The following is a 26,686-nucleotide window of genomic DNA, read 5'->3' on the forward strand; positions in this document are numbered from 1 at the left end:
ATCGTCCGATAGCACCTGAAAACAGGAACTCCTCCGAGTCCCCGTGGCCTTCTTCTTGGCCTTCTTCTCCGGCACCACGTGGGGTGCCGGAGCCAGCAGCCCCGTTAGGCGGGCGTCAGCTGGGTCCTCTGGCAATGGGGCCGGACAGATAGCCTGTGCGGCCTTCTTCAGCCAGTCCTGTCAAAGGAAAGGGAGTTTAGATCCCGCATAGAGTCAAACTATGAATAACAAGCGTCCCGTAAAGGACAATATCACTTACCTCGTCAGCTGGACGCTGCGAGCTGAATCCACGATCTTCGGTAGCGGATGCGGGAGCCTCGGCGCCCTTGAACAGCACCTTCCAGACCTCTTCGTACGTAGTGTCGAAGAGCCAATTAAAAGTCTGGTGCTGCGCCGGATCGAACTCCCACATATTGAAGCCCCGTCGTTGGCACGGGAGAATCTGGCGGATGAGCATGACCTGGACTACGTTGACAAGCTTGAGCTTCTTGTCCACCATCTTTTGGACGCAGGCTTGGAGTCCGGTCAGCTCCTCCGAATCGCCCCAAATCCGGCCGCTCTCTTTCCAGGAGGTGAGCCGTGTGGGGATGCCGGATCTGAATTCGGGGGCCGCTGCCCACTCGGGATCACGCGGCTCGGTGATGTAGAACCACCCCGATTGCCACCCCTTGATGGTTTCCACAAAGGTGCCCTCCAGTCACGTAACGTGGGACATCCTGCCCATCATGGCGCCTCCGCACTCCGCTTGGCTGCCCTTCACAACCTTCGGCTTGACACTGAAGGTCTTGAGCCACAAGCCGAAGTGGGGCTGGATGCAGAGGAAGGCCTCGCACACGACGATAAACGCCGAGATGTTGAGAATAAAATTCGGGGCCAAATCATGGAAATCTAGGCCGTAGTAGAACATGAGCCCCCGGACAAAGGGATGAAGTGGGAAGCCCAGTCCGTGGAGGAAATGGGGAAGGAATACTACCCTCTTATGGGGCCTAGGGGTGGGGATGAGCTCTCCCTCGTCGGGGAGCCACTGCGCGATGTCGCTGGACAAGTATCCGGCGCTGCGCAGCTTCTGGATATGCCCCTCCGTGACGGAGGAGGCGATCCACTTGCCTCCCGCTCCGGACATGTTTGGAGTAGGTTGAGGTGAGATGTGCGGGCTTGGGCGCTAGAGCTCGAGTTCGCAGAGATGGATAAGCCAAGGAGGAGGAAGGCGCAGGTAAAAAGGTTGGATCTTTATCCCCTTATATGGGCGGACAGAAACACGCGTCCCCACCAGCCTGGTAAAACTCGCTTATCCCCCAAGCGTCGCGATTGATGGCGCGGTTGGGTTACCCACGTCCGTATTGATGGGAATCCCGGAATAAGGGGAACACGATCTCTGCTTCGACAAGACGTGTCAAGGAAACCGCTTCGCTAAACGCGCTGAAGTGGTACAATAAAAATGTTTCAAATAAAGGCTTGGTTGTGGTGTGACATCACGCCACGGAATACGTCAGCAGATTGAACTTGTGTGAATATTATTCTCTCTACGGTGGTATGTGGAAATTATTTTGCAGAGCCGAACACTATCCTGGTGTTCACAATCTTCTATAAATTATTCGGAGGAGGAACCCGCCTTGCAATGCCGAAGACAACAGGCGCGCCGGACTCGTCGTCATTGAAGCCTGGTTCAAGGGCTACTGAGGGAGTTCCGGACTAGGGGGTGTCCGGATAGCCGAACTATCATCATCGGCCGGACTCCAAGACTATGAAGATACAAAATTGAAGACTTCGTCCCGTGTCCGGATGGGACTTTCCTTGGCGTGGAAGGCAAGCTTGGCGATACGGATATGTAGATCTCCTACCTTTGTAACCGACTCTGTGTAACCCTAGCCCTCTCCGGTGTCTATATAAACCGGATGGCCTTAGTCCATAGGACGAACAAAAATCATACCATAGGCTAGCTTCTAGGGTTTAGCCTCCTTAATCTTGTGGTAGATCTACACTTATAACCCACATCATCAATATTAATCAAGCACGACATAGGGTTTTACCTCCATCAAGAGGGCCCGAACCTGGGTAAAAACATCGTGTCCCTCGTCTCCTGTTACCATCCGCCTAGACGCACAGTTCGAGACCTCCTACCCGAGATCCGCCGGTTTTGACACCGACACCATGGTTCAGTGTATGGAAGGAGCACAAGATTATGAGAAGGACACGGAAGTGGATTCGTTGTCAGGGCCGTCGCCGGTGGAAAGGCGTACATGATCAATGCTTTGAATTTGAAGCCAGAATTGTTTAAGTGGGGCTAATCGGGGATCAGATCCCAACAGTACTTGCCCGGCTGATCCTTCTCCTCTAACTTTTAGCAGAGCGATCCACGATGCGATATGTACATTTTTTTCCAGGTAATACGTGTCTCATTATATCATAAGGATCATAGTACAAGGCACGTACAAACCGACCTGGTAAGAGTAGCGCTCGTGTCGCTCTCCGGGGGTGGCACGAGCGAACCCTAGCCGCCGCCGCGCCGTCCCTCGCATCTGCCGCCCGCGGTTTGGGCGCTGCCGGAGGAGGCCGATGGGTGAAGCCCGCCTCGGAGGACGGCAACGGCAGGGCACTCTTCTCCTCGCAGTGGTGCGTTGTCCTGGACGTCATGGCCCGCTTGCGGCGTGGCGGCGGAAGCTGGAACGGTGGATCTGGCGGTGAACCTCTCGTCAGCGCGGCGAGGAGGTTCTGCGTGGCTAACAAGGGTCGCGCGCGCGGGATTCAGGTCGTCTGGATCGATCTCGCGTTGGCGCCTTCGTCTTCAGCCGGCGCGGTCAGAGCGGCGACCCTGGCGCGCGGCGGCAGCCGTTTCCCCCATGGCCGATGGGTTGAGTCATTGGCTTGCCTGGCCGGGTGTTGGGTGGCGATTGTTGTTGCGGATCTGGCGTCCCGGACGGATCCATCGTGATTCGGCTATGGCCGGCTGACGGCGCGTGGTGGGGCTGTGGTGAGGCGGCTGGAGGTCCTCAACCGGCTTTCCGACGACACCAGACGTCTACATGGCGAGGGTGTGCTCGGATCTAGTTAGGCGAGATCGTGGTGGCGCTACTTCCGGTGAAAATTGCACCGACTTTGGTCATCGCGGACAATGACGGTGTCTCCAACGCCCCATGTTGAGGCATCGTCGTTGCAAACTGCGTCAATATGATCGGGATGTTTCGGGGGAAACCCTAGATCTGGGTCTATTATTGGATCTGACGATGACAGTTCCTTCGATGGCATGCTCCCTCCTAAGGGCATCGTTTTGGAGCAGGAGCTGGCTGGAGGGGACGAGGAGGAACGGTGTTTCATCTACCGCAAGGGCGACGATGGATCCCGGTGGCATGGCCCTATGGAGTTTCGGCGACGGGCGCGTGTGGATGGACTCGCGCAGGAGGACGACACCGTCTGGCGTCGTGGTGGCGGCGATGGCGGAGAGACCTGGCACGGTAGATGCAACAATACAGCTCTGGAGATGGATTTGGTGGCAGGTGGCTACGGCGGCCTCATACCCAGCAGTCATCCTGATTGAGGAGTGCGCTGGACTGGTGGGTGCCCCATACCCGGCAGGCGTCTTGGTTGGGACCTCAGGTCTTAGATGTTAGGCTTGGCTGCGAGGTCTGTTTGATATTAGGCCCAGACTATTAGCATCCCTACATCAGCTGGATAGGAGTAGCGACAAATGTTGCCTAGACGGTGGCTTTAGTCTTACTATTGTATGACTTTATAAGGTCTTATGTGAATAATTAATAAAGTGGCTGCATGCCTCGTCCAGATGCAGAGACCGGTGTCCTCCTCCATTTCTAAAAAAAGAAACAGACCTGGCAAAACCGAAAAGACAACAAATCGCTAGCCTTCGCACAAAGAAATAACATCCAAGAAGTAAAATTACAATCAAGACCGAAAAAACCTCTAAACTTGACACCCATGCCCGTCACCTGCCTCTGGAACCACCATAGAAGCCACCAAAGGAAAAAATTGATGATCACCTTCACACCCGAGCTCGAAGCGGCTCCATCGCTGATATGTAGTTTTGTGGACCTTCAAGGTGGCTCACCAAAAGCGAAACCATTACCGTTGGATGAATCAGACTGGGGCAACACCCCGGACACGCCATCGAACACTAGATCTGGCACCCCACCACGACTAAGACGCCGGAGGAGAAAACCACACCTGCCATCCACGAACCACACGAACCCAGCACACGATCCACCATCTTCCGCATGCCGCTGATGCAGACCACAATCTGCATCCACTCTTGGACTACCTCTCAAACTCCGCCGCTGGCGCTGGAGCAAACGTCATCGCAACGACGGAGCCCGGGGACACAGGTCCACCACGAGGATGTCGCCGTCGCCACGCCATCCTTACTTGAACATACTGATTTCCAAATCCATCCCCTACCATAGGACCGATCGCCTCGTTCGGAGTAGGATCCGAAGAAACTTTATTCAGTGCCGCCATTGCCGACGCCGAAGCAAAGACGATGAACAACCTAAAAATCTAAACTACTAGAGTAAAAAAAAGATCCACACGCGTGGATCCGGCGACCCCCCCCCCCCCCACCAACGACCGAGGCCGCTGGCGAAGGGGAGCCGCCAGAGGGCGGCGGCGTGGGAGACTCCTGGCGGCAAGGTCGCCTTTTCTTTCTTCAAGCGGAAGAAAGAAAAGCGATCTACGATGTAGTGCAATATGTACATCATACAGTATATATTATAGTTTTTTGATTGAGAAGAACTGAAAAGGTCAGCCTGCTCCACGCGTCCAAAGAACTTTTCTTTCTTCCTCTTTGAGGTAAATAAATGCCCAAAGAAACTAGGGGCACCGCTGTTCACGTCCACACTTCAACGTGTCGGTCATCTCTTGTTATGTTGACAAAAAAAAGAAGCAAATGATCCGGTCACACTTGGAGGTGCCTGCCCTGCGAACGAGTTTCACTGATTTCGTTCCCATTCACCAGTACAAACAAACTATGGTAACATGTATGTAGGGTTTATGCGTACTCGACATTACTAATTAGTGATGTTCAGAGCCCTCCGTCGTGATGACATATATCCTTTACGATCTACTGTAGAGAGTGGCTTTTTAGCTCCGGGTGCACCTGCACCCTTTATGAATAGCAAATTAAAGAAGAATAGAAAACAAAATCAAAAGAAATCTGAAACTCTGCAACATCAAATATTGTTCAAAATTTGTAGGTCGTTACAGGTTTTCATGCCAAAAAACCATTCAAGGGGCACTACAGAAGAAAAAGATTCCAATGCTTGAAGTTTTGAGCATTTTTAGCACTTAAACCTGTAACTTGTCTTATTTGAGGAGCTCTACATGATAGGAGCATTTTGTTATGAAAACTTGCAAGAATACCGCTTCAGTTCAGCTTGCTACGTGCCTACTTTCTTTATGCTCGCCGAACATAGTACGCTGAACTAAAGGAAGGATAAGTACTTGCGCCTACTTTCTTTATGCTCACCGAACAGAACAATCTATTTTCTGACAAACCATCATGGTTTGAAGATGCAAGTGCACACATGTTCTGTATTGCATTGGATTACGGTTTAATAAGATCCAGGATTCAACCATATGCATTGGATCGATGTTCTGGAAAACAAGTTGGAACTGCTACCCTAGAAGCACTTGCAAAACGTGATGCTAATCGGATGCTGACTAGGAGTAGTACAGTAGTACTTGTGGGAGCATAAACAACTTTGGTGCAGCACTATTTTCTATCCTTACGCGTGACGCACACACTGGACTGCCATTAACAAAGTAGTTCAAGCATCCATAAAAAAAAGTAGTTCAAGCATCTATAAATAGATGAAACCAACCACTGCACCCACCATCCCAATCATCGCAACAGCAGCCGAGAAGAGCAGAGCAATCTTCTTCTTTGATCTCTCCACAATGGCAAAGATCCAGCCCTTTCCTTCCTCTCCCTGCTCTACTTCTTCCCCCGGAGTTCAACAGGGCAGGCACGCGTACACGGTGTGGATGAAGTCGCTGGTGTTCAACGGCAACGGCTGCGCGGTGTACGGCCCCGACGGCGCCGTCGCCTTCCGCGTCGACAACTACGGCAGCAGGGGCGGCCGCGAGGTCCTCTTCATGGACCGCGCCGGCAACGCCCTCATCAGGATCAGGGGCAAGGGCGTCGGCATGTTCAGGAGGTGGGAGGTCTCCCGCTGCGCCAAAGACGGCGGCCAGGACGAGGAGGCGACACAGTGGTTCAGCGTGCGCCGGGCCGAAAAGGGCGAGGCCGCGGTGGCGATGCACGGCGGCGCGGGGACGTGCTACACGATAGAAGGATGCTGCGCGCGCAAGCCGGAGTACAAAATCCGGGACGTGGATAGCACGGTGGTGGCGGAGGTGGCACGGAAGCAGACGGCGGCGGGTGTGGTGCTGGGGGAGGACGTGCTGACGCTGACGGTGGGACCAAAGGTGGACCACCTGCTCGTGTTGGGCTTGGTCGTCGTACGTGGCCTCATGAACCGTTCCTTGTGATGGATGCATGCAACGGGCGATGGTTTCTCCTAGCGAAAATGTTGAATTTTGTACAGCTAGTTTAGAGTAGCCGAGAGTTTGTTTCACACGAACATTTAGAAAGCATTTTGGGAACATTTTTAGCCAAACTGAGGACATGTAAACTCTTTTTGGTGGATGGTTTTTCACCCTTCATTAAGTGTTGTTCGAAGAAATTCTTGTAGACTTATACATGTGGTAACATAATTACAAATGTTTTCTGTTTGGATGGAACACAACAACAATTTGGCAAAGTCAGAGCCAGATTCTTTTGGGGACGGGATGCCATGAAAAGGAAATACCATATGGTTGTACGGATGGACCTTTGCACCCTAAGGCTCTGGGAGGACTTGGGCTGTTCACTTGCAAGAAGATGAATATATTACTTCTCATGAAATGGTGTTGGAAGCTTTCTCATAATCCCACGGGGTTGTGGGTGACGATCTTAAAAGCCAAATATTTTCCTAATTCTTTCTTGGATAACCCTAGAGGATCTCGTGCTTGGAGCGGGAGCCGAAGAGTCAAGAAGATTTTTAGTTTAGATACTAAATTTGCGGTGGGCAACAGATGGGACACTTTTTTCTAGTTCACCAAATGGCTTGGTACAACACACCTTCATGAGAAATACCCTCACCTCTTTGTCCTAGCCTCTGAGCCTACAATTAGTGTTACCAAGCTTTTGCAAGACAACTGAGTCAACATCAACTTTAAGTTCAACCACAATTTACCGAGTGTTGGGAAATAGGGAATCGCCCCGTGGGGAGTTGGTTTGAGTTACCCTCAATGACAACACTGATACAGCCTCATGGGAGTTGGAAGCGTAAGGTCACTACACTGTTAAATCTTTGTATAATTGTTTGGTTCGATCTGCCATGCTAAGTGCCTTTGGTCTACAATGGTGCCACTAAAAGTGTGTGTCTTCTTGTGCAAAATGGTGCGGCATTGTCCCGGCCTTGGCCATCAACCCACTGAAACATCATGGCCTGGGTGGTGGCACTTGTGTGTTACGCTTGGAACCTGAGAACACCAATCACATTATTTTCAACTATGCACCGACCGGATCATTTGGAGATGTATTTGTGAATTCTCTGGTTGCACTTGGGACCCAACCTCTTCGAATGAGGTGATTGGTATTCTTATGAATCTTAGAGGTCATCTTGGACGCGTAGCTTGAAGGGCATTTTATGCTAGCCATGAAGTTGTCTAATTGCCGCAACAGATTTTCTATTGAGGGGGCATCCCAAATCATCCACCTGACTATATTAAAATCTCTATTTTCTTTAGTTGTGGGAGTCCCTAGGGAAGATGAAGGCCATGGGAATGTGCACTGAATCAACAGACAAAGTCAGATCCCATGATCATCACTAGCAACATTTATCTAGAACCCATTCCTATGTTTGGTGCTCATTGTCGAGGCCTTGTTTTAGTATTTGGTACTTATGTATCTTTGTAGTTTTGGTTTGTTCTATAAGACTATGTTATGTTGGTCTATCCACTTCTAGAGCGTTATTGATTTAAAGCAAGAAGCGTCAGACACCTTTCATCTAAAGCAACTACAAATGTTCTTTTAACGAGTACATTTTCCTGAACTTTATCATTAGCAAGATCAATGATTTTGTTCATGCTTTAATTTGAATTGGAGAATAGGATCGCGCAATTCCTAAATCACCTCCCAGAACAACTTACATATAAGAAGGCACAAACATCATATATCCATTCTAATGTTTGTTACCAACTTATATGACAGCTTCAACCCGGTCAAATACATTCTTATTTGACCAATTGACTCAAGAAAAAGTGTGTGTGGTAAACCATACTTTCCTTGGAATTTCCAAGGGTGGCTGCTAGAAGGACCTCTTTTTTTAAATCTGCTATCTTGTTTCGTATTTTTTTTTAATTTCTGTAAGGGTTTGTGCTGATTGATATACAACTTCTGGCCTTTTAACAAGAGAAAAAGCCGCACACACGTGGGGAGAATCCACATTTTGCGTTCTGAAAGGGGCACAAGTCACATTTATATTATTTCTAATATTTTTTACCCACTTATATGTCAGTTTCCATTCAACCCGGTCAAATATATTCTTATCTGACCAGTTAACTCATGAGCCAACATGACCTCATGTGATTAAGCATACTTTCCCTCGAATTTCCACCGGTGGCTGCTATCTAAGGAATATCTCTATTTTAAATTTGCTAACTTGTTTCAAACTTTCATCAGCGATGAAGTTCCAAGGTTGATCATGCTTCACCAGAAACGGTTAGAATACAATTTATTTGCATGACATTCGTATCCTACCTGCAAGCACTTATTTTAGAAACATGGTACATCAGCGGACACTAACATACACACACTACACTTATACTTATGAATGAACACATACTACACTTATACTTATGAATGAATACACGTACACCTATGAGCCTCGAAGAGATTGAGCCGGCGGGTCATAAGATTGATATAGTCACCACAGGCGGATGGTTAATGAAAATATCACCTAATACGGAATGCATATTTTCCTTCATGACACACGTAGTTTGATACCTCGTGCGTTGAGGGTACAACCACCTCCCTACCCATTCAACCATACGTCAAGCACGGAGTCTTGATGATAAACATGTGCTCTATGGTTGTCACTACCGTTGTAGACTCGTATTAATCTGGTCCATTCGTTGAGGTGTCACTTTCATTTCTATTATTATCACATCTTGTAGAAAAAGTGCAACTGATACGGTCAGCAAGCTTCACTTCCGAAGATTCCATTTGTCCCGTATAAAGTAATCCAGTACAGTAGTAGTTCCGTATGCATGCATCTTGTGATCTCTATCAAAATGATTAATTGTCATCACTAAATGATTTCAGAAGTCTCCCATTGACGAGGATACAGACCTAAGGTAGGGTCATAGGCCTGACCTATACGCCCTAGCCAAGGACACTACCCTGGAAGAGAAGAAGTCCAAGAGGCAACAAGGGACGCCCAGCCAAAGATGTCGAGTGCAATTCACTCGACAGTCATATCACTCGGGCGACCCCTATCTATTGCCACTCGACCACTCAAGGAGTCACTCGACCTACCAAAGAACAGGAGTCACTCAGCATTGCAACGGTTAGGCGTTCACTCCGTAGTCTTTAAGGTCATAAATACCACTTAAGTCTGGTGTTACCAGTAACGCCCCTACTTTATGTACATTAAGCTCCTTGTAATGGAGGATGGCTGGGGTCCTGGCGCACTCTATATAAGCCACCCCCTCCTCTGGGACAAGGGTTCGCACCCCCTGTAACATCACACACATATAATCCAGTCGACCGCCTCCGGACACCGAGACGTAGGGCTATTACTTCCTCCGAGAAGGGCCTGAACTCGTAAATCCCGTGTATACACCTTCACCATAGCTGAGATCTTGCCTCTCCATACCTACCCCCCTTTCTACTGTCAGTCTTAGAACCACGACACCCGTCCCAACAATTTTGTTTATGCTAAATTATAATCCGCATAAGGCTCCCGATTTCGTGGTACGCATGCCCTTGCTTTGTTTAACACTGTATCTCCGGCCATCTTGTGTTCCTTGCTCTTCTGATTTGGGAGATAGGCTAATCATTTGACCCATTAAAATATCTCACTTTCTCTCATATTAGTTGTGCTGAAATAGATATATCTGAGTTCTCACTTCCGCATTATCCATGTAGTGCATCAGTATCCATTTAAATTAGGTCATCACCGCAAACTGCCACTACATTGCAGGAAACAAGCTCATGCGTGAACTAATCTAGGTACTAGATGATGGAAACGTATGAATGGAGCTTAATATTTTGGTACTTTGTCAATAGCCATGTGTGGATAACTATCTGTTTAGAAAAGAAAAAATCATGGCGTGGCCTTTGTGGAGTGACATCAGAGAAAACGACAGTGTAAACAATTATGGGGATTAGATCGACCTTTCGCCAAACCTAGATAGCCTTTTTTAGCTAGCAGCTTAATCAGGTGCAATGCAACAAAGAGTACTTATATAGTTGGGTCGTTGTGCATACACATACCTGCTTTATAAATATATTATATGCTCACCAAATAGAACAAATAATCAGTAAGATGTTCCCATCATTGACGTTGTGATTGGTCCAATAACTCGCACATGCTACATCTTGTGACTTGCATATTGGATCCAAGTTTGCAAATTAGGAGTAACTCTAGCATAATCGTCATATTGGCGGCCTCCAGAACATGTATGGAGGACTTTTCATCGTAAGTTTGGATGCTGCCAAGTCAAGGTGCAAACTCAGAATCAGCTAAAATAGAGCCTCCAAAATTTCCATGTGGGTGGGACCCATTTGTCATAGACTATAACTATTTCTTCCCCCATTCTCCACCCACGCACGTAGAGCAAGCAGAAATTTAACATATAGCCGATTTCATTCATAGGTAGGGGCGGAAAATTATTCACATCGTGAACTAGATTCATAAAGCTACTAGTATTGAACTAATAAACCTACAACTAAACTAGCGAGGATGGCAGCGACGACAATGAGACTTCCAGACCTGGGACGTGCCGACGCGGAATGTGGCATTGAACACCTCAATATCGTGGAAACGAGCGAGGATGGCCTCACCCCATGCCGACGATGTGCGCAGGAAGACATTTTGGGTTGCAATAGAGAATAAATGGGCCAGTTTCGCCTCATTGCACGCCAACCATTAGCCATGGTCGGCGTAGGTGCCAGGGCGGGCGCACGGTCCCAAATCCTTCGGTCCCTCTCGGCATCCATCCTCCAACTAACGCCCAAGGCATTATCAACAGCGTCCCGGTAGACATCTAGGCCATACACCTCCCCCTCCTCCTTGATGAGTGGAAAGGGAAGCTTGCTTAATGCTGGCTTTATCTCGCTTATGATGCACCATTGAGGGGATGGGAGTAGTGGAGGGGGAGGCGCCAGTGAATGGAATGGAGAAGTGTATAGGAGAGGGGCCGGCCTTTTGTAGCCCCGAGCGGTGGGTGGCCAGAACAGACACCATTAATGAGCAGCTGGGCAGCCGGCATGCAACGGGTGGGGATTATGGGGTGTGTTTCCCAGTGAGAAACATAGTTGTGGCGTCGGTACAGTTTCGAAAGAGAGGCCAAGAACGAGGACGAACATGCTGAAACTTGCAGAAGCGATTGGGTTTGCAGCTCGCTTTGTATCAGTGCATCTAAATATGAAGGTTGTGACCCACTATTTGGATGGGCCAATAAAATTATGCTATGGACGCTAAGGCCAATAAGACGATTCTGCAAGATCCAGTTTTTGGGCTGCAAACACCATATGAGGCTTAGTTGCCGTAGTGTGTGAGGCTTAGTCTCTTCTTGTACCTTTCGCCGTGTATTTTCTTTTCTTTGCCTGAGGCCGTGTGCTTGTAATCCTGGCCGGTTGATGGCTTCGTTAATTCTTTCCGCAAAAAAGTTTTGTTAACTCAAAGCCGGGCTAGGCTCGAGCCCCATCTCGGGCTCGGCTGATGCCTTTTCTCTAAAAAAAACCATACGAGTTGTTATTACGGCGATCCGAGCGATATGAAGCATCTGTTAGAGTTTGTTCTCATTGTGCTGCTTTAGATTAATTTGCTCTTCTGGCTACGTTTGCAAAGTAAAGTGTGCTGCTTCCATTTTCTCCCCTCTGATGCACTTGCAAATTTCATTAACCACTATGCCCTAGATTGCCATGTCATACTATAAACCAAGTCCAAACAAACGACATGTCATGCTAAATGCCAAGTCCACATACATGAACCATGTAAACGTGGCGCTAACTGAATGCTGACTGGTACGGTGCAAAACAACTCGGGTGCAGAACTATTCTATACTAACGCGTGATGTGTACAGCGCCGATAGACTAATTCAAACGGGCCACGTGATAACGAACAAGGTGCATGTATAAATAGGTGGAACCAGCCATTGACGCTAAACCATCCCAATCATCTCATCTACTTCATCGCAGCAACAGCAGAGCAAAGCAATCTTTCTCGACAATGGCCAAAATCCAGCCCATTTCTTCTTCTCCCTGCTCCACCTCTTTCTCCGGTGAACAGGAGGGCAGGCAGGCGTACACGGTGTGGATGAAGTCGCTGCTGTTCAACGGCAATGGTTGCGCGGTGTACGGCCCCGACGGCGTCGTCGCCTTCCGCGTCGACAACTACGGCTGCAGGGGCGGCCGCGAGGCCCTCCTCATGGACCGTGAGGGGAACGCACTCATCAGGATCAGACGCAAGGGCTTCGGGACGTTCACGAGGTGGGAGGTCTGCCGGTGCGCGCAGGACGGCGGCGAGGAGGAGGCGACGCCATGGTTCACCGTGCGGCGGGCTGAGAAGGGCGGGGCGGCCGTCGCGATGAACGGCGGCGCGGGGACGTGTTACAGGGTCGACGGAAGCTGCGCGCGCAAGCCGGCGTACAGAGTTCGCGGCGTGGATGGCTCCGTTGTGGCGGAGGTGGTACGGAAGCAGACGGCGGCGGGGGTGGAGCTGGGGGAGGACGTGCTGACGCTGACGGTGGCGCCCGAGGCGGATCACCTGCTCGTCTTGGGTTTGGTCGTCGTGCGTGGTCTCATCAACCGCTCCTTGTGATGGATGAAACGGCAATCCTCTTCTTCTCGTTCAATTCTCTCCAGGTGATCGATGCTTGGAACCGGTGGTGACTCTGACTCTCCTAGAGATTTTGGCGAACATACTGAAGTTTCTACTAGTTAGTTTGAGAGCTTTTTGCACGTGAAACATCTAGAAACTCTTCAAAGCATGAAACACAGTGGTTCAGCACTTTATCATTTCAAAGGCCAACGTTAAAATTCAAAAAATAACGACCTCGATAACTTCCGACCGTTCGGTCCGGGGACATCCCAGACCGAACGTGTCGTTCAGTACGATACCTCGCCCCCCACAAACAATTTCGTTTGGGGGAGAAGTCCTCCAGTGCGAACGCCTCCCTAGCCACTAACAGCCCAGAATTGAAAATAAAAAGCCCAGTAGCAAAAAAATGAAGAAAGGTTCCAGATTTTTTTCCTGTGATAAAAAAATCCCACTTTTTTACTTTGTTAATTAAAAATATGCATTAACTTTCAAACGCATAAATTTTCCATGGGCAAAAATATTTTTTTAACAATAACCCAAAAATGAAATAAATAAATAACAATTTCTATCACACCAATAAAAATAATTTACCATGGCAGATTCATAACAAAAAAATCCATGGTATTTTTAACTAAATTTACATATATTGCCTTAATGATTTAGATACATTTGCCATGTTAATAAAGGTAATTTAACATGAGAAATAAATAATAAATCTTGCCATGTCAATAAAAGTTAAATATTGCCATGGGGATTTATGTAAAATTTCTATGTAAATAAAGTTAAATTTGCCATGGCAACCAAATGGTAAAACTTGTCATGGAAATAAAATTTAAATATTGCCATGGGGATTTAGGTAAATTTGCCATATTAATAAAGGTTAATTTTCCATTGCAAATAAATAGTAAAGCTTCCCATGGTAATAAAATTTAAATGTTGAATTTCCCATGACAAATAAATAGTAAAAACTTGCCATGGAAATAAAATTTAAAATATTGCCATGGGGATTTAATTAAATTTGCCATGTAAACAAAAGGTAGAATTGACATAACAAAAACAAAGGTAACATTGTCATGGCCATAAAGTAAAATTTGATGAAAAAAATACAAAAAAATTCATCTCGTTTTGAATAGCAAACTAAAGTTGCCATATAATGTGTTTATGGCATGGCAAAAAGTTATAGTGTCGACATGGCAAAAGGTATAATAGTGACATGGCAAATAACTATGAAAAAAAGTGGCATTGCAAAAACAGTGCTAAACTTTTTTGCAATGGCAAAAAGCTTAGCAAATTTACCATTGTAAAATAATGTGGCATGGCAAAAGTAGTAGTGGTGAGTGGTGACATTAAAGTAAACATGAATTTGCTTGTGAACCAGAACAAAAGTTGCCATGTCCAAAAAATGTCGTGTTGCCCACACTAAAACTACCACCTCACCCCTCCAATATTTGCCAACCCCGTCCAAAGGAAAAGAATGCCATCTAAGTAAGAAAGTTGCCATGATGTAACTACCATGATGTTTTGTGTGCTTGTCTAGGCACTGCATGTGAGATGATCTTCAAAGATCTATGCCCTCACTAATCTAAGACTGAAAAATGCTGCTCTATTGTGAACTTAAATTGCCATGATACATAAAAACTATAAAGGGATTCATCTTCCACAGCTTGCACACATAGTGAACACAAGTAAAATTGCCATGTAAAAAGTGAGTTCAACATTTGCTGTTTAGACTACTAGAAGTTGTCATGTTCCCATGACACATAAAAATCCTAGTGGGTTCATCTTCCGCAGCTTGCACACAAATGAACATAAAAAATGTCCATGTGAAAATGAACTATCTTGATTGCATACTGAAATTTCAACTATCTAAATTACCATCTTCCACACTAAAATTGCCATGTAGAATCTCACACATTTGCATCATATATATGTATGTATGTATGTATGTGTGTGTGTGTGTGTGTGCGTGCGTGTGTATATAAGAATTTAGAACCGTGCATCAACTTCAGTGAGGAGGCTAGCAAAATCAATGAAACTTGTAATGCATATTGGTACTTAATTAACCAATAACTCAATCAGCAGGGCAAAAAATCAGCCTTGAAGACAAAGAAAATGCCCAGAATTCATAGGTTGCGCAAACTCTCACCTCCGGACCGTGGCCGGAGCCATCGCGGCGCCCCTGCCTCCCGTAGATAAGGACGGCGCCTCCGCCTACCTCTCTGTCAAATTCATGGGAGGCAGGTCGTCGCTCTCCCCGGGAGCAGCACCTCTACCGCGACTCGTCCCAGCAGCGAGATCCAGTGGAGGGCGAGACCCCTCTCGCCAGCGTGGTGGCGGTTCTCGTCAACGGCGCATCTCCTTGAGGGGGCTCAGCCCTGCCTGCGACCTGCCTGCACAGGACAGGATAGGAGGCCGCGGTGCGGAAGCTGGAGCGACTTCCACCACCGCTCGACGTCCTCCATAGTCGCCGGCTCTCCTCCAACGCGGGCCGCCGTCCACGCTCAAGGCAATGGAGGCAGCCACGACGATCAATCCACGACCGGGGTGGCCCCTGATGCTCCTGCTTACGGGGCCGATGCGGGCCGACGGAGCACCTCCATGGGCAGCGCCACGGGGGCAGCCGCGATGCGAGGTGCCCATCTATGCGTGGCCGGGCCCGCCCCTGGTGCTCCTACTCGCGCGGCCGGTACGGGTGGAGAACCTCCATGCGTGCCGCGACGCGGGGCAGCTGCGCCATGAGTGGTGGGGGAGGAAGAGGGAGAGGGAGAGAGAGTGGTGGGGCGGATGCATAAGAGACGAGAGGGTGGATGCTTTCGCGACAAGGGGTAGTTTCTCCGAACAAAAAGAACAATGACGGAGCACCTCCATGGGCAGCGCCACGAGGGCAACTGCGATGCGAGGTGCCCATCTATGCGTGGCCGGGCCGGCCCCTGGTGCTCCTACTCGCGCGGCCGGTACGGGTCGAGAACCTCCATGCGTGCCGCGACGCGGGGCAGCTGCGGCAGGGCGCACCACCCTTGTTCCCAGATCCACGGCCGCCTGCCGCCTGGGTTCACCGCCGGCAACAACGTCATGAGTGGTGGGGGAGGAAGAGGGAGAGGGAGAGAGAGTGGTGGGGCGGATGGATAAGAGACGAGGGGGTGGATGCTTTCGCGACAAGGGGTAGTTTCTCCGGACAAAAAGAACAATGACGTGGACAGACTCACTGTTCTAAGATTCGTGCTGAAAATCTGATGGCGAAGGAGGTGTTCGAACCGAGACTGAAAAATGCGGTATGTTCGGAACTTATTGATTCCAAAAAATAAACCATTGATTTTTTCCATGGTTTAATTTTGGTACTAGGGCGTATCTTCATGCAAGACCTAAATCACCACAGTTGAACCACATGTTTATCTTATTTTATTACCTTGCTGACCTATGTATATAAATTATATAGACCATCGTCACCTAGACAAATTTACATGTGCCCATTCTCGCAAAAATAGTAAAAACGAATTTCTCACAACTTGATGCACGTTGTATCCACTCGTCTTTCTTCATATATTCCCATCAACCCACATTTCCAGGAAAATTCTTTTCCAAGCGTTCTTCTTTTCTCCAAAAAATTGCTTGTTCTTTTCTACTATCTTGATCCATGGTCTCCATGATAGATAGTCCCTTCTCGATGTTGTCCGCCAGCTTCCCAGGGCTCGCTCCATCAACGAGCGAACCCTCCACTCTTTCCCACCTTCGCCAGCACATCACAACTGCATGACCTAATAGTGCCCACATTTTATGTGATGCCATGGATGCCTCTCGCCTTTCACCACGGTAAGATGCCATCATAGGAGGCCTAGGACATGGTAGGGATGGCCAAAAAACTCATATATTTTGTCCTTTTTTTGCAATACAGACATGAGTTGGTTGATTCGAAAATTGATGTGTTGGAGCTAGAAAGCTTCGCTCTAAGACCAAATTTGAACCCATCACTTTTCTTTTTTGATGGAATGTCACGGTTTTAATTATGGCCTTCGTGTACTTCAAAAGTTCCTAGTCCATACATGAAACGCGTGTTTCAACTAGTGAAAGTTAGGTTTCCTTCTATTGAAACATATGGATCAATAACTTGAAACATTTTACTAGAAAGCAAGTTGAAACATTAAACATGTGTTAAGCAGCTCAATTTTTCCTGGATGGTAACTACTTTCAACAAAGTATTGTTTGTGTCCATCGATTGATGAGGATGTTACGTGTGCATCGATTGATGAGGATGTTGGGGTACCCAGAACACGGATTTTCTAAAGGCAACGACATATGGCGGAGCACAATCTGCGATTGAGTACTACATCGAGGTCTATATTGCTTTTTAAGCTTTTTTATCAATATGACCTTGGAAATTAGAAATAGTAAGTACAATGTGGGCCTTTGCGTGCACTCGCTCAATTTTCTTTAAGAAAAGTGTGCTTATAGCCGCCTGCATAACTCTGCAGATTCTCTCTCCCATACAAAAGGCATGCATTTTAATCCTTTCGTTGCAAAATAAGTGTCTGAACATTAGTACAACTTTGTACTACTAAAGTTTGTACAAAACCGGGATACTTATTTTGGGATTGAAGGACTATTTCTTTGTGGCAATTTAGATTGTTGAAAACCTCTGAACTAAAAGACTAATTTCTGATACAATTACATATTTGCATTCATTGCAACAAGAACTTGGGAGCTATCATCTTCGCATACATTTTCACTAGTTTATATTTCTTTATTTAAATATTTTTTGATAAATTTAGAATCGTTTTGATATCATTGCCAATAGCTTTGTTATTACCCATGATGTGTTTCCAAAAAAAAAGATTGGTGATTTTTAAAATTTAAATTTGTTCAATCATTTCAATGCATTAAAATATCATTATAATTAAAAAATAATTATTTTAGTTTGATTTAAATCAATTTGGGAAATATTTCACATAACTATTTCCTAAATAATCTAATGAATTTTGGTTATTTACAAACATTTGACAAGATTATTTTTAATCCAATTATTTGTCACATTTTAATCTAGTTCGAAACATTTTCCCAAATTAGTGAGTGTTCCAAACGAGTTTCAAACATGTGTCATAAAACTCACAAATTTCAATTATTTTAGCCACAATTCAATTAGTTAGAAAACAAAAAAATCCCAAAGATTTTGCAGCAATTTCATTTATTTCTTTAAGATTTCATTGTCTCACGTTGTTACAAATATATTTCATTAATATTCACATATATTTCAATTTTTTAACTGCTTCATATATCTAATGTTGTGTTTGGATTTTTGTATTCGGTGCCTCCATATTGAATTGGTTTCATTTCAAATTCAGCCAGGAAACTGTAATAGACATGAATAAAAATTCAGTTGTTCGGGTGTTAACTGAATTGGCTCGCAGAATCTTACTGAAGTTTCAATAGAGAATCATGTTTGGATGTCAAACTATGGAATTGTATAGCAACATAAGTATATGCATCTAAACAAAATTTGTAAAATGTTGGCCTATAAGTTAATGCTTATATAGCAAAAAATACCAAATATTCTAGAATGGTTAGCCAAGTCTACACAAAGGGTTCGCAAAGTCTGCAAAAAAATGAACAAGGGGAGAGTAAAAATTTGAGCTATAGCTTGCTGGGAAGAGGAGAACATTAGTCGATGACCAAGGAAGAGGAGGAGAGGTAGGGAAGGGGAAGAACAGAGGGCAGATGGCGGAATAGGGGATCTGGCGGCTGACCACATGAGGGGAAGGAGCAGAGGAGATGGGGAACCTGCAGGCAGAGGAGGAGAGTGAGGGAGTCCTGGATTAGGCGGTCCTCGGACAGCCGGACTATGTACTGTTGTCGGACTGTTGGACTATGAAGACACAAGATAGAAGACTTCGTTCCGTGTCCGGATAGGACTCTCCTTTGCGTGGAAGGCAAGCTTGACGATTCAGATATGTAGATTCCTTTCTCTGTAACCGATCTTGTGTAACCCTAGCCCCCTCCGATGTCTATATAAACCGGAGGGTTTAGTCCGTAGGAGAACAATCATATCCTCATAGGCTAGACTTCTAGGGTTTAGCCATTACGATCTCGTGGTAGGTCAACTCTTGTAATACTCATATTCATAAGATCAATCAAGCACTAAGTAGGGTATTACCTCCATAGGGAAGGCCCGAACCTGCGTAAACATTGTGTCCCCCGCCTCCTGCTACCAGTAGCCTTAGACGCACAGTTCGGGACCCCCTACCCGAGATCCGCCGGTTTTGACACCGACATTGGTGCTTTCATTGAGAGTTCCGTTGTGACGTCGAAGATAGGCTTGATAGCTCGCCTTGTTATCAAGAACAATATCACCTCCGCGGGAGCCCTAGCCTCAGGCCAAACACTCCGGCTGGGCGGCTTTACCATGGTCGCCCGTTCGACCGCCGGGCCGACGATGACTTCTTGGGTCATCGAAAATCGCCTCCGCGTCATCTCAGAATACTCTGAATAGATGGATCCGACGGAGTTTCCGTCTTTAAACAAACTCCTGGATTTCCTCGGGAGTCGCTACGGACTAAGATCAAATTAGGCTTAAACCCGATCAGAGAGAAATTGAATCTCCACCAATCACCCATGAGATAGCGGTATTGGAGGAGCAGTGCGACGACTCTTCCCCTATGTTGAGGATGAACTATGTTCGGATCTCCGAGCTCACAGAGCCGAATACTCACCCGCGGGAAGACTTGCCCCGTACTCCGAACTTAGAATCGGACTATGGGCCTAAAAAATTAGGTGATATCCCGGAGCCCGAACTGTTAAGCTCGGAAGTTTCTCAAGCTCCGGATCCCAGATTGGGTCAGGGTTCGGACCTAAATCGACCCACCCACCCAGATATAAGCGATCTTACCCACATCAGACAGCAGTTCCAGGAAATGGTCCATCACTTTTGGGCTAGATTCCTCCTTGTCAAGGACAAAGTCAAAGACTGCCGCGATGAAGACGCAATCTCATTATTCTGCAAAAATTGCATGGACGAGGGAATCCTCAATGCAATTAATCGCCATCGCATATTACACTTCGCTGACTTGGCAACCATAGTACAGAAGTACTGTGCAATGGAAAGCGTCTGAAAAACTCAGGCAGCCCCTTGGGAGCCACCGGTTCTTGCTAAACCCCTCATCCGGACAAAAAGGATGCACCCTTATCGGTTTCCCAATCCAGTAACCAAAAAATCAAAGCCCATTACGGGGCACATAACCGTCCTAGAGGGATGGCTCGATAGGCCATGCAAGATATAGACAACACCGGATACCATACCAACCCACATCCTTAGAGCATGTTGGATACTCCGGCAGGTGGCCAAGAGCGGCAAGGATCTCCTCATCAAAAATACCGCAAGGCAACATCCCACGGAAGACAACAACCATATAGTGCTGACAGTCTTCGAGACCTTCGCCTCAAACAACAGGCGCAAAAGTGCACTCCGTAGCCTCGCCGAAGTCTGCCAAGTTGCAGCAATAAACCCCTGGAACGACACGGCCATAACTTTCAATGCCAGTGAGGAACCAAAATTCAGAACTGTCCAGGCACTTGCCGCATTGGTGCTCAGTCCAATTGTGGACAGATTTCGGCTTACCAAAGTTCTCATGGATGGCGGCAGTGGAGTAAACCTCATTTACGAGGAAACTCTCAACAAATGGAAATCGACAGGAGCCGCATTGAGCAAAGTAGCATGACCTTCCGAGGAATTATTCCCAGTCGGGAGGCACGGTGTGCTGAAAAAATCACACTCGATGTGGTATTCTGCACACCGGAGAACTATCGGTCCGAGGAGATAACCTTTCAAGTGGCCGCTTTTAACAGTGGATATCACGCCCTGTTAGGGCGAGATGCATTTGCAAGCTTCCAAGCTATACCACATTACGAGTGCATGAAGCTCAAGATGCCCGGGCCCAATGGAATCATCACCCTTGCCAGTTATCCGGACATAGCACTCCGCGCTGAAAACAAAACCGCCGCCTTGGCCCTCGAGGCATTATCTAAAGCCCTCGTGGCCGAAGAATTAACTGTGTTGCGCTCCACGAAGGATAGGGATGACGTGATCCTCGATAAACGACCCAAATCCACCTCCTTCAAACGAAATAGTCAAATTCCAGGTCCATCTAACAGACTCCAGGAAGACATCATCCATCGGGGCACAGCTGGACTCCACGGTCGATGCTGCACTGCGGGCGTTCCTACGCGAAAACTGGGACATATTCGCCTGACACGCTTCTGATATACCAGGGATCCCACGTAGGTTGGCCGAACACAGCCTAAACATACTAAAGGGATATAAGCCGGTCAAGCAGACATTATGGCGCTTCTCCGAACCAAAACGACAAGCTATGGGATAGGAGATAGACAAGTTACTCGAGGCCGGATTCATCAGAAAAATAAAACACCCGGACTGGCTGGCAAACCTGGTGATGGTACCAAAGAAGGATAAATCCTGGCGCCTACGTGTCGATTTCAAGGACCTCAACAAGGCTTGCCCTAAGGATCCCTTTCCCCTCCCTCGCATCGATCAGATTATCGACACTATCGCTGGACACGACTCACTGTGTTTCCTCGACGCATACTCCGGATACCATGAAATCAAGATGAAGGAGTCCGATCAGGCCGCAACGGCATTTATTACCCCATACGGGCCTTACTGCTTCAACACTATGCCTTTCGGGCTGAAAAACGCCGGTGCTACCTATCAACGCATGATTCAAACATGCCTGGAGAAACAAATCGGCAAGACAGTTGAAGCATAAGTAGACGATGTGGTCATCAAAACTAGGCATGTCGTGTCCTTAATAGACGATCTGCGTCTCACATTCGACAACCTTCGAACATATGACATCAAGCTCAATCCGGAAAAGTGCGTTTTCGGCGTCCCCACTGGAAAGCTCATGGGCTTTATCGTTTCCAATAGAGGAGTTGAGGCAAACCCAGCTAAAATCCGAGCTTTGTCACAGTTGGCCATGCCAACAGACCTTAAACAAGTCCAAAATTATCCAGATGTGTGGCAGCTTTAAGCCGCTTTATATCCAGACTAGGAGAAAAAGCATTGCCACTCTCTCACCTTCTCCGACGCACCGATCACTTCGAGTGAACGGACGCAGCAACGGCTGGATTGGAAGAAATAAAGGCTCTTCCTGCAAGCAACCCAATCCTGGCCGCGCCAAACGTCGGCAAGCCTATGTTATTATACATATTGGCCACACACCAAGTCGTGATTGTGGTGCTTGTCGTCGAACGATAGGAGGACGGACACAAATTCCCGCTTCAAAAGTCGGTATACTACGTATCCACTGTCCTCACACCATGCAAATCCCGGTACCCACATTACCAAAAAATAGCATACGCGGTCTTCATGGCATCCCAGAAGCTACGACACTACTTTCAAGAGTACTCAATAACGTCGGCCTCCGAAGTACCACTCAATGACATCATAAACAACCGCGACACTACGGGCCGGATTGCCAAGTGGGCCATTGAGCTCCTCCAATTAGACATATCATACAAACCGCGCTGGGCCATTAAATCTCAAGTATTGGCCTACTTCATCGCCGAATGGACAGAAGCCGAACTCCCTAAAGAGTACGACACATATTCCAACTGGATCATGCACTTCGACGTCTCCAAAATGCTGGCAGGCCTAGGGGCAGGCGTCGTCCTAACATCCCCTACTAGAGATACTGTTCAGTACGTCCTACAAATATTATTCACGGACTCCAACAATGCAGCCGAATACGAAACCTTATTGCATGGCCTTCGGATGACCGTCTATATGGGCATACAACGCTTGGAAGTGCGTGGGGATTCAAACCTCGTAATATCTCAAATAAATGGAGATTTCGATGCCAAAGATCCGAAGATGGCGGCTTACTGTAACGCCGTTCTCAAAATGTCGGCTCGGTTCGAGGGGCTCGAGTTTCACCATGTGGCTCGAGAAAGTAATCTAGTAGCGGATGTCCTTGCCCGCATCGGCGCTAAACGCGACCCCGTCCCATCTAACATATTTCTGGAAAGGCTTTTCAAGCCATCCGTGGTGTGGCAAGGGGAGGGCGGCAAACCAATCTGGATCTGAATACAACCCCAGATTCCGAACACACCGATATCATCGGGGGCTCTGCCACCGAAATTACACCGCCGGCCCATCTTATCATGGCAGTCATCGCCCCATGGACCGAACCCTTTTTGGCATACCTTAATAGGCGACAACTTCCGGAGGATCAGAATGAGGCATGCTGCATTGTGCGGCGCTCTAAAGCCTATAAGGTTTACGAGGGAGAACTCTATAAAAAAGCGCTACCGGAGTACTTCAAAGATGTATCTCCGAGGAAGAATGGCGGCAACTCTTGGCTGAAATTCATGCTGGTCTCGGCGGTCACCACGCCGCGGCTCGGCCCCTCGTAAGCAAGGCGTTCCGTACATGTTTCTATTGGCCAACGGCCCGAGCAGACGCACAGGACCTCGTCCAACATTGCGTCGAATGCCAGCTTTTCGCCAATCAAAGCCACATGCCACCCACCGCTCTACAAACAATCCCCATTACCTGGCCTTTTGCGGTCTGGGGGCTTGATATGGTCGGACCCCTTAAAGGAGGAAGCCATAAGAAAAAATATTTGTTGGTCATGGTGGGCAAATTCACTAAGTGGATAGAGGCCAAACCAGTTAAAACGGCCGAAGTCGGGCTAGTGATAGACTTTATATCTGGTGTTGTACACCATTATGGTGTTCCACACAGTATCATCACTGACAACGGCTCCAATTTCACAGCCGATGAGGTGAAAGCCTAGTGTGCTAATCTGGGCATTAAGCTCGACTACGCCTCCGTATACCACCCACAAACCAACGGTCAAGTCGAACGAGCTAATGGTCTTATTATGAGCGCCATCAAAACCAGATTAGTACGGTCTTTGAAAGAATCAGACAAGCACTGGGTGGAGGAGCTCGACTCCGTACTCTGGGGTAGGGGGTGGGCATAAAAACCGACAACCGAAAACCGGAGCCGAAATAACCGGGACCGAAGCCGAAAGAACCGAGGACCGACCCTTCGGTTGTTCACTCGGTTAGTGAACGGTAGAAACCGAAAATACTTCGGTGGGTTCGGTGGTTGTAGCCCGCTGACCGAATTCCCGAACTAACCGAAAATACACTGTATTAATCCCAGCTAATTAAGCCCAATGGCCCATCCATGTTAATTAATGCAACAACTACCACGAAGCCTTTTTCCACCCTTTTTTTTCTCAGCCACAAACGCAGCCCAAACCTTATCATGTTTCCTGGATATGCTCGAGGGCTCGAGGCTTCCCACATGCAAATCACACGCCGCCGCCTCCATTTTCTCAACTCACCTGCGCTGCGGCCAGCTGCGCACCTGCGCTGATGGGTCCTGCACGGTGGCGGCCAGTTGCGCGGTGGTGGCCGACGGCGCCCATGGATCTCGTGTCGTGGATGACGACATCCATCACTCTTCGGTTGTGTGCTCGCGGCCATCGTTGCTTCACGGCAGGCTTCCCGCATCCGAGTTCTGACGATGCGTCATTTCCCCTTACGATTGACTTGGTTAGTTAGTATTTCCTTGCCCAAGCTTTGGCTCACGATTTCTTCCTCCCCAAAAACATCAGGTCACTTCGGTTAGAATGGTGGACCGAACCGATTTCTTGGGGGACCGAACTCTCGGTCTTCGATTTCTCCGTAGACCGGTCGGTCAGGAAAATTTGAAAATGGAAATTCGAAAGAACCCGAGACACCGAACCGATTTGGCCGGTCTATCCGAACGCCCATGCCTACTCTGGGGGCTGCGGACCACGCCCAATCGTTCTACCGGATATACACCTTTCTTCATGGTGTATGACGCAGAGGCTGTGTTACCCCGCGACATTATTCATGACTCACCTAGAGTGCGCATGTATGAAGAGAGAGAGAGGCCGAGCTTGATCGGCAGGACAACTTAGATGCCCAGGAGGAGGAGCGCGACATCGCGAAGGCCCGTTCCGCATTTTATCAACAACAAGCTCGCAGGTATCAATGCAGAGAAGTGCGGGCCAAGACTTATAATATTGGTGAACTCGTTCTATGCTTGCCGGAGAATAAAAAGGACAAACTCAAGCCCAAGTGGGAGGGTCCCTTCATCATTGACGAAGTTCTCACTGGAGGAGCGTACCGCCTGCGTGACGCATCAGATAACCGCATGGAGCCGGACCCATGGAACGCGGGCAGACTCCGAAGATTCTATGCCTAGTGTCGGACTCTTTGTTCGTCTCCTTTCCCCCCTTTTTCCATTATTTATTTTTTCTCTCTTTTCACTTTTATTTCTTAAAGCTGTAAAGCTCTTGTCCGGCTCGACCGTACACCTACAAATGCATACAATTCTTAATATGTATGTCAATTATACCTGGGGGCTTCTCGTACAGAAGCTTATCATTATTATTTTTCGAGCATCAAGCTCACAACATACGTGTCCTTTCCACGTATGTACCTTTTCTTCACCATTATATGCATCGATATGACTTAAGTTTTGGCCAAACTGGGTTGCCTGGCTCCTGTGCTTATGCCCTACGTTCCCGTTAGTTCGGCTAGGGCATAAAGGGAGCACCTCTGCGATTGTTACTGCCGGGTCATCCGGATGTGTACCTCAGACTGGGTGAAGCCGAAAGGTAGCGTTCTTAAGGGAATATTTGGTCGGAGGACTAAAGATGTTTTTTACTTGTCAATTTATGAACCCCCAGATGTTATGTATGCTGTGGTTTTTCAAACACAGTTCGGACATGCACATTAATGCATGCTTACCCAGGGAAAGGAGCGCTTAACAGAACTATTCTCTTTGGAAGATGTTTCTTACGATCAAAATGTAATATAACATAACTAGCCGGATACTTGTCCGTTCAAGCAACTATGACCCCTACGCTTGGCTTCCACGCGTACCCCGGTTTACATTACCGAGCGGGTACTCGGAAGCACTCCGCACCTTCGGGTCCAGAGGTTGAAGCAAAAAGGTCTGCCGTGACAAGCGTTTTACAATTCAGCTAGAGACATTAATTTTTCAAATGAAGTACATCGTCACTTAGACGCAAACACTTCTTCTTCTTCTATGCCTTCTAACAAGCTATCTAGCCTACAATCCTACTGGGAATACTTGGCGGCTACTTGAACCTGGTCATATACCAAACTAACGGGAATTTCTTCTCCATTTGACCCTACAGGTCCGACCCGAGCCATGTGATTCGGTTCGATCTTGGTATACCGCGTTTTCACCATTGCATAGGCCTCTCGCGCACCTTCCCGGCAGGCTGCAAACTTCCATAATCGGCAGCGCCACTGCGCTCCCTGGAGTAGCTGTACAAGACCCTCCATACTTCCTGGAGGGGAGTTGGATGGCCATAAAGCCTTAGCAATACTTTGCATCGCGTGCCCAGCTCGCTCGTGCATTTGCAACAGCTCTTGTAGCAGATCGCTCAACGATCCGGGCACCTCCTCTTTGGGATGGCCCGTCAATATATCTACAGACATAATTCTGTCAGTTCCTTCACTTGCCGAACTATATAAAGGTAAGTCCGAACACATACCAAATATGCCAC

At 47.7% G+C, this 26,686-nt stretch overlaps 2 protein-coding genes across 2 annotated transcripts; both read left to right on the forward strand.

Annotated features, from left to right (window-relative positions):
• The first annotated feature begins 5,860 nt into the window (after positions 1-5,860).
• Positions 5,861-6,752, forward strand: LOC123066317 (protein LURP-one-related 11). The gene has a single exon (XM_044489426.1). It carries the CDS (start codon positions 5,905-5,907, stop codon positions 6,496-6,498), a length of 594 nt encoding a protein of 197 aa, XP_044345361.1. The 5' UTR covers positions 5,861-5,904; the 3' UTR covers positions 6,499-6,752.
• Positions 6,753-12,509: 5,757 nt separating this feature from the next.
• LOC123066318 (protein LURP-one-related 11-like) lies at positions 12,510-13,100 on the forward strand. Its single transcript, XM_044489427.1, has one exon. It carries the CDS (start codon positions 12,510-12,512, stop codon positions 13,098-13,100), a length of 591 nt encoding a protein of 196 aa, XP_044345362.1.
• The last annotated feature ends 13,586 nt before the right edge of the window (positions 13,101-26,686 follow it).

Source organism: Triticum aestivum, chromosome 3B (assembly GCF_018294505.1).
Source record: "Triticum aestivum cultivar Chinese Spring chromosome 3B, IWGSC CS RefSeq v2.1, whole genome shotgun sequence".
Taxonomy (NCBI): Eukaryota; Viridiplantae; Streptophyta; class Magnoliopsida; order Poales; family Poaceae; genus Triticum; species Triticum aestivum.

Bases quoted from the DNA above. Each gene is read 5' to 3' on its own strand.
- LOC123066317 (XM_044489426.1), top strand. From the start codon at position 5,905: ATGGCAAAGATCCAGCCCTTTCCTTCCTCTCCCTGCTCTACTTCTTCC.
- LOC123066318 (XM_044489427.1), top strand. From the start codon at position 12,510: ATGGCCAAAATCCAGCCCATTTCTTCTTCTCCCTGCTCCACCTCTTTC.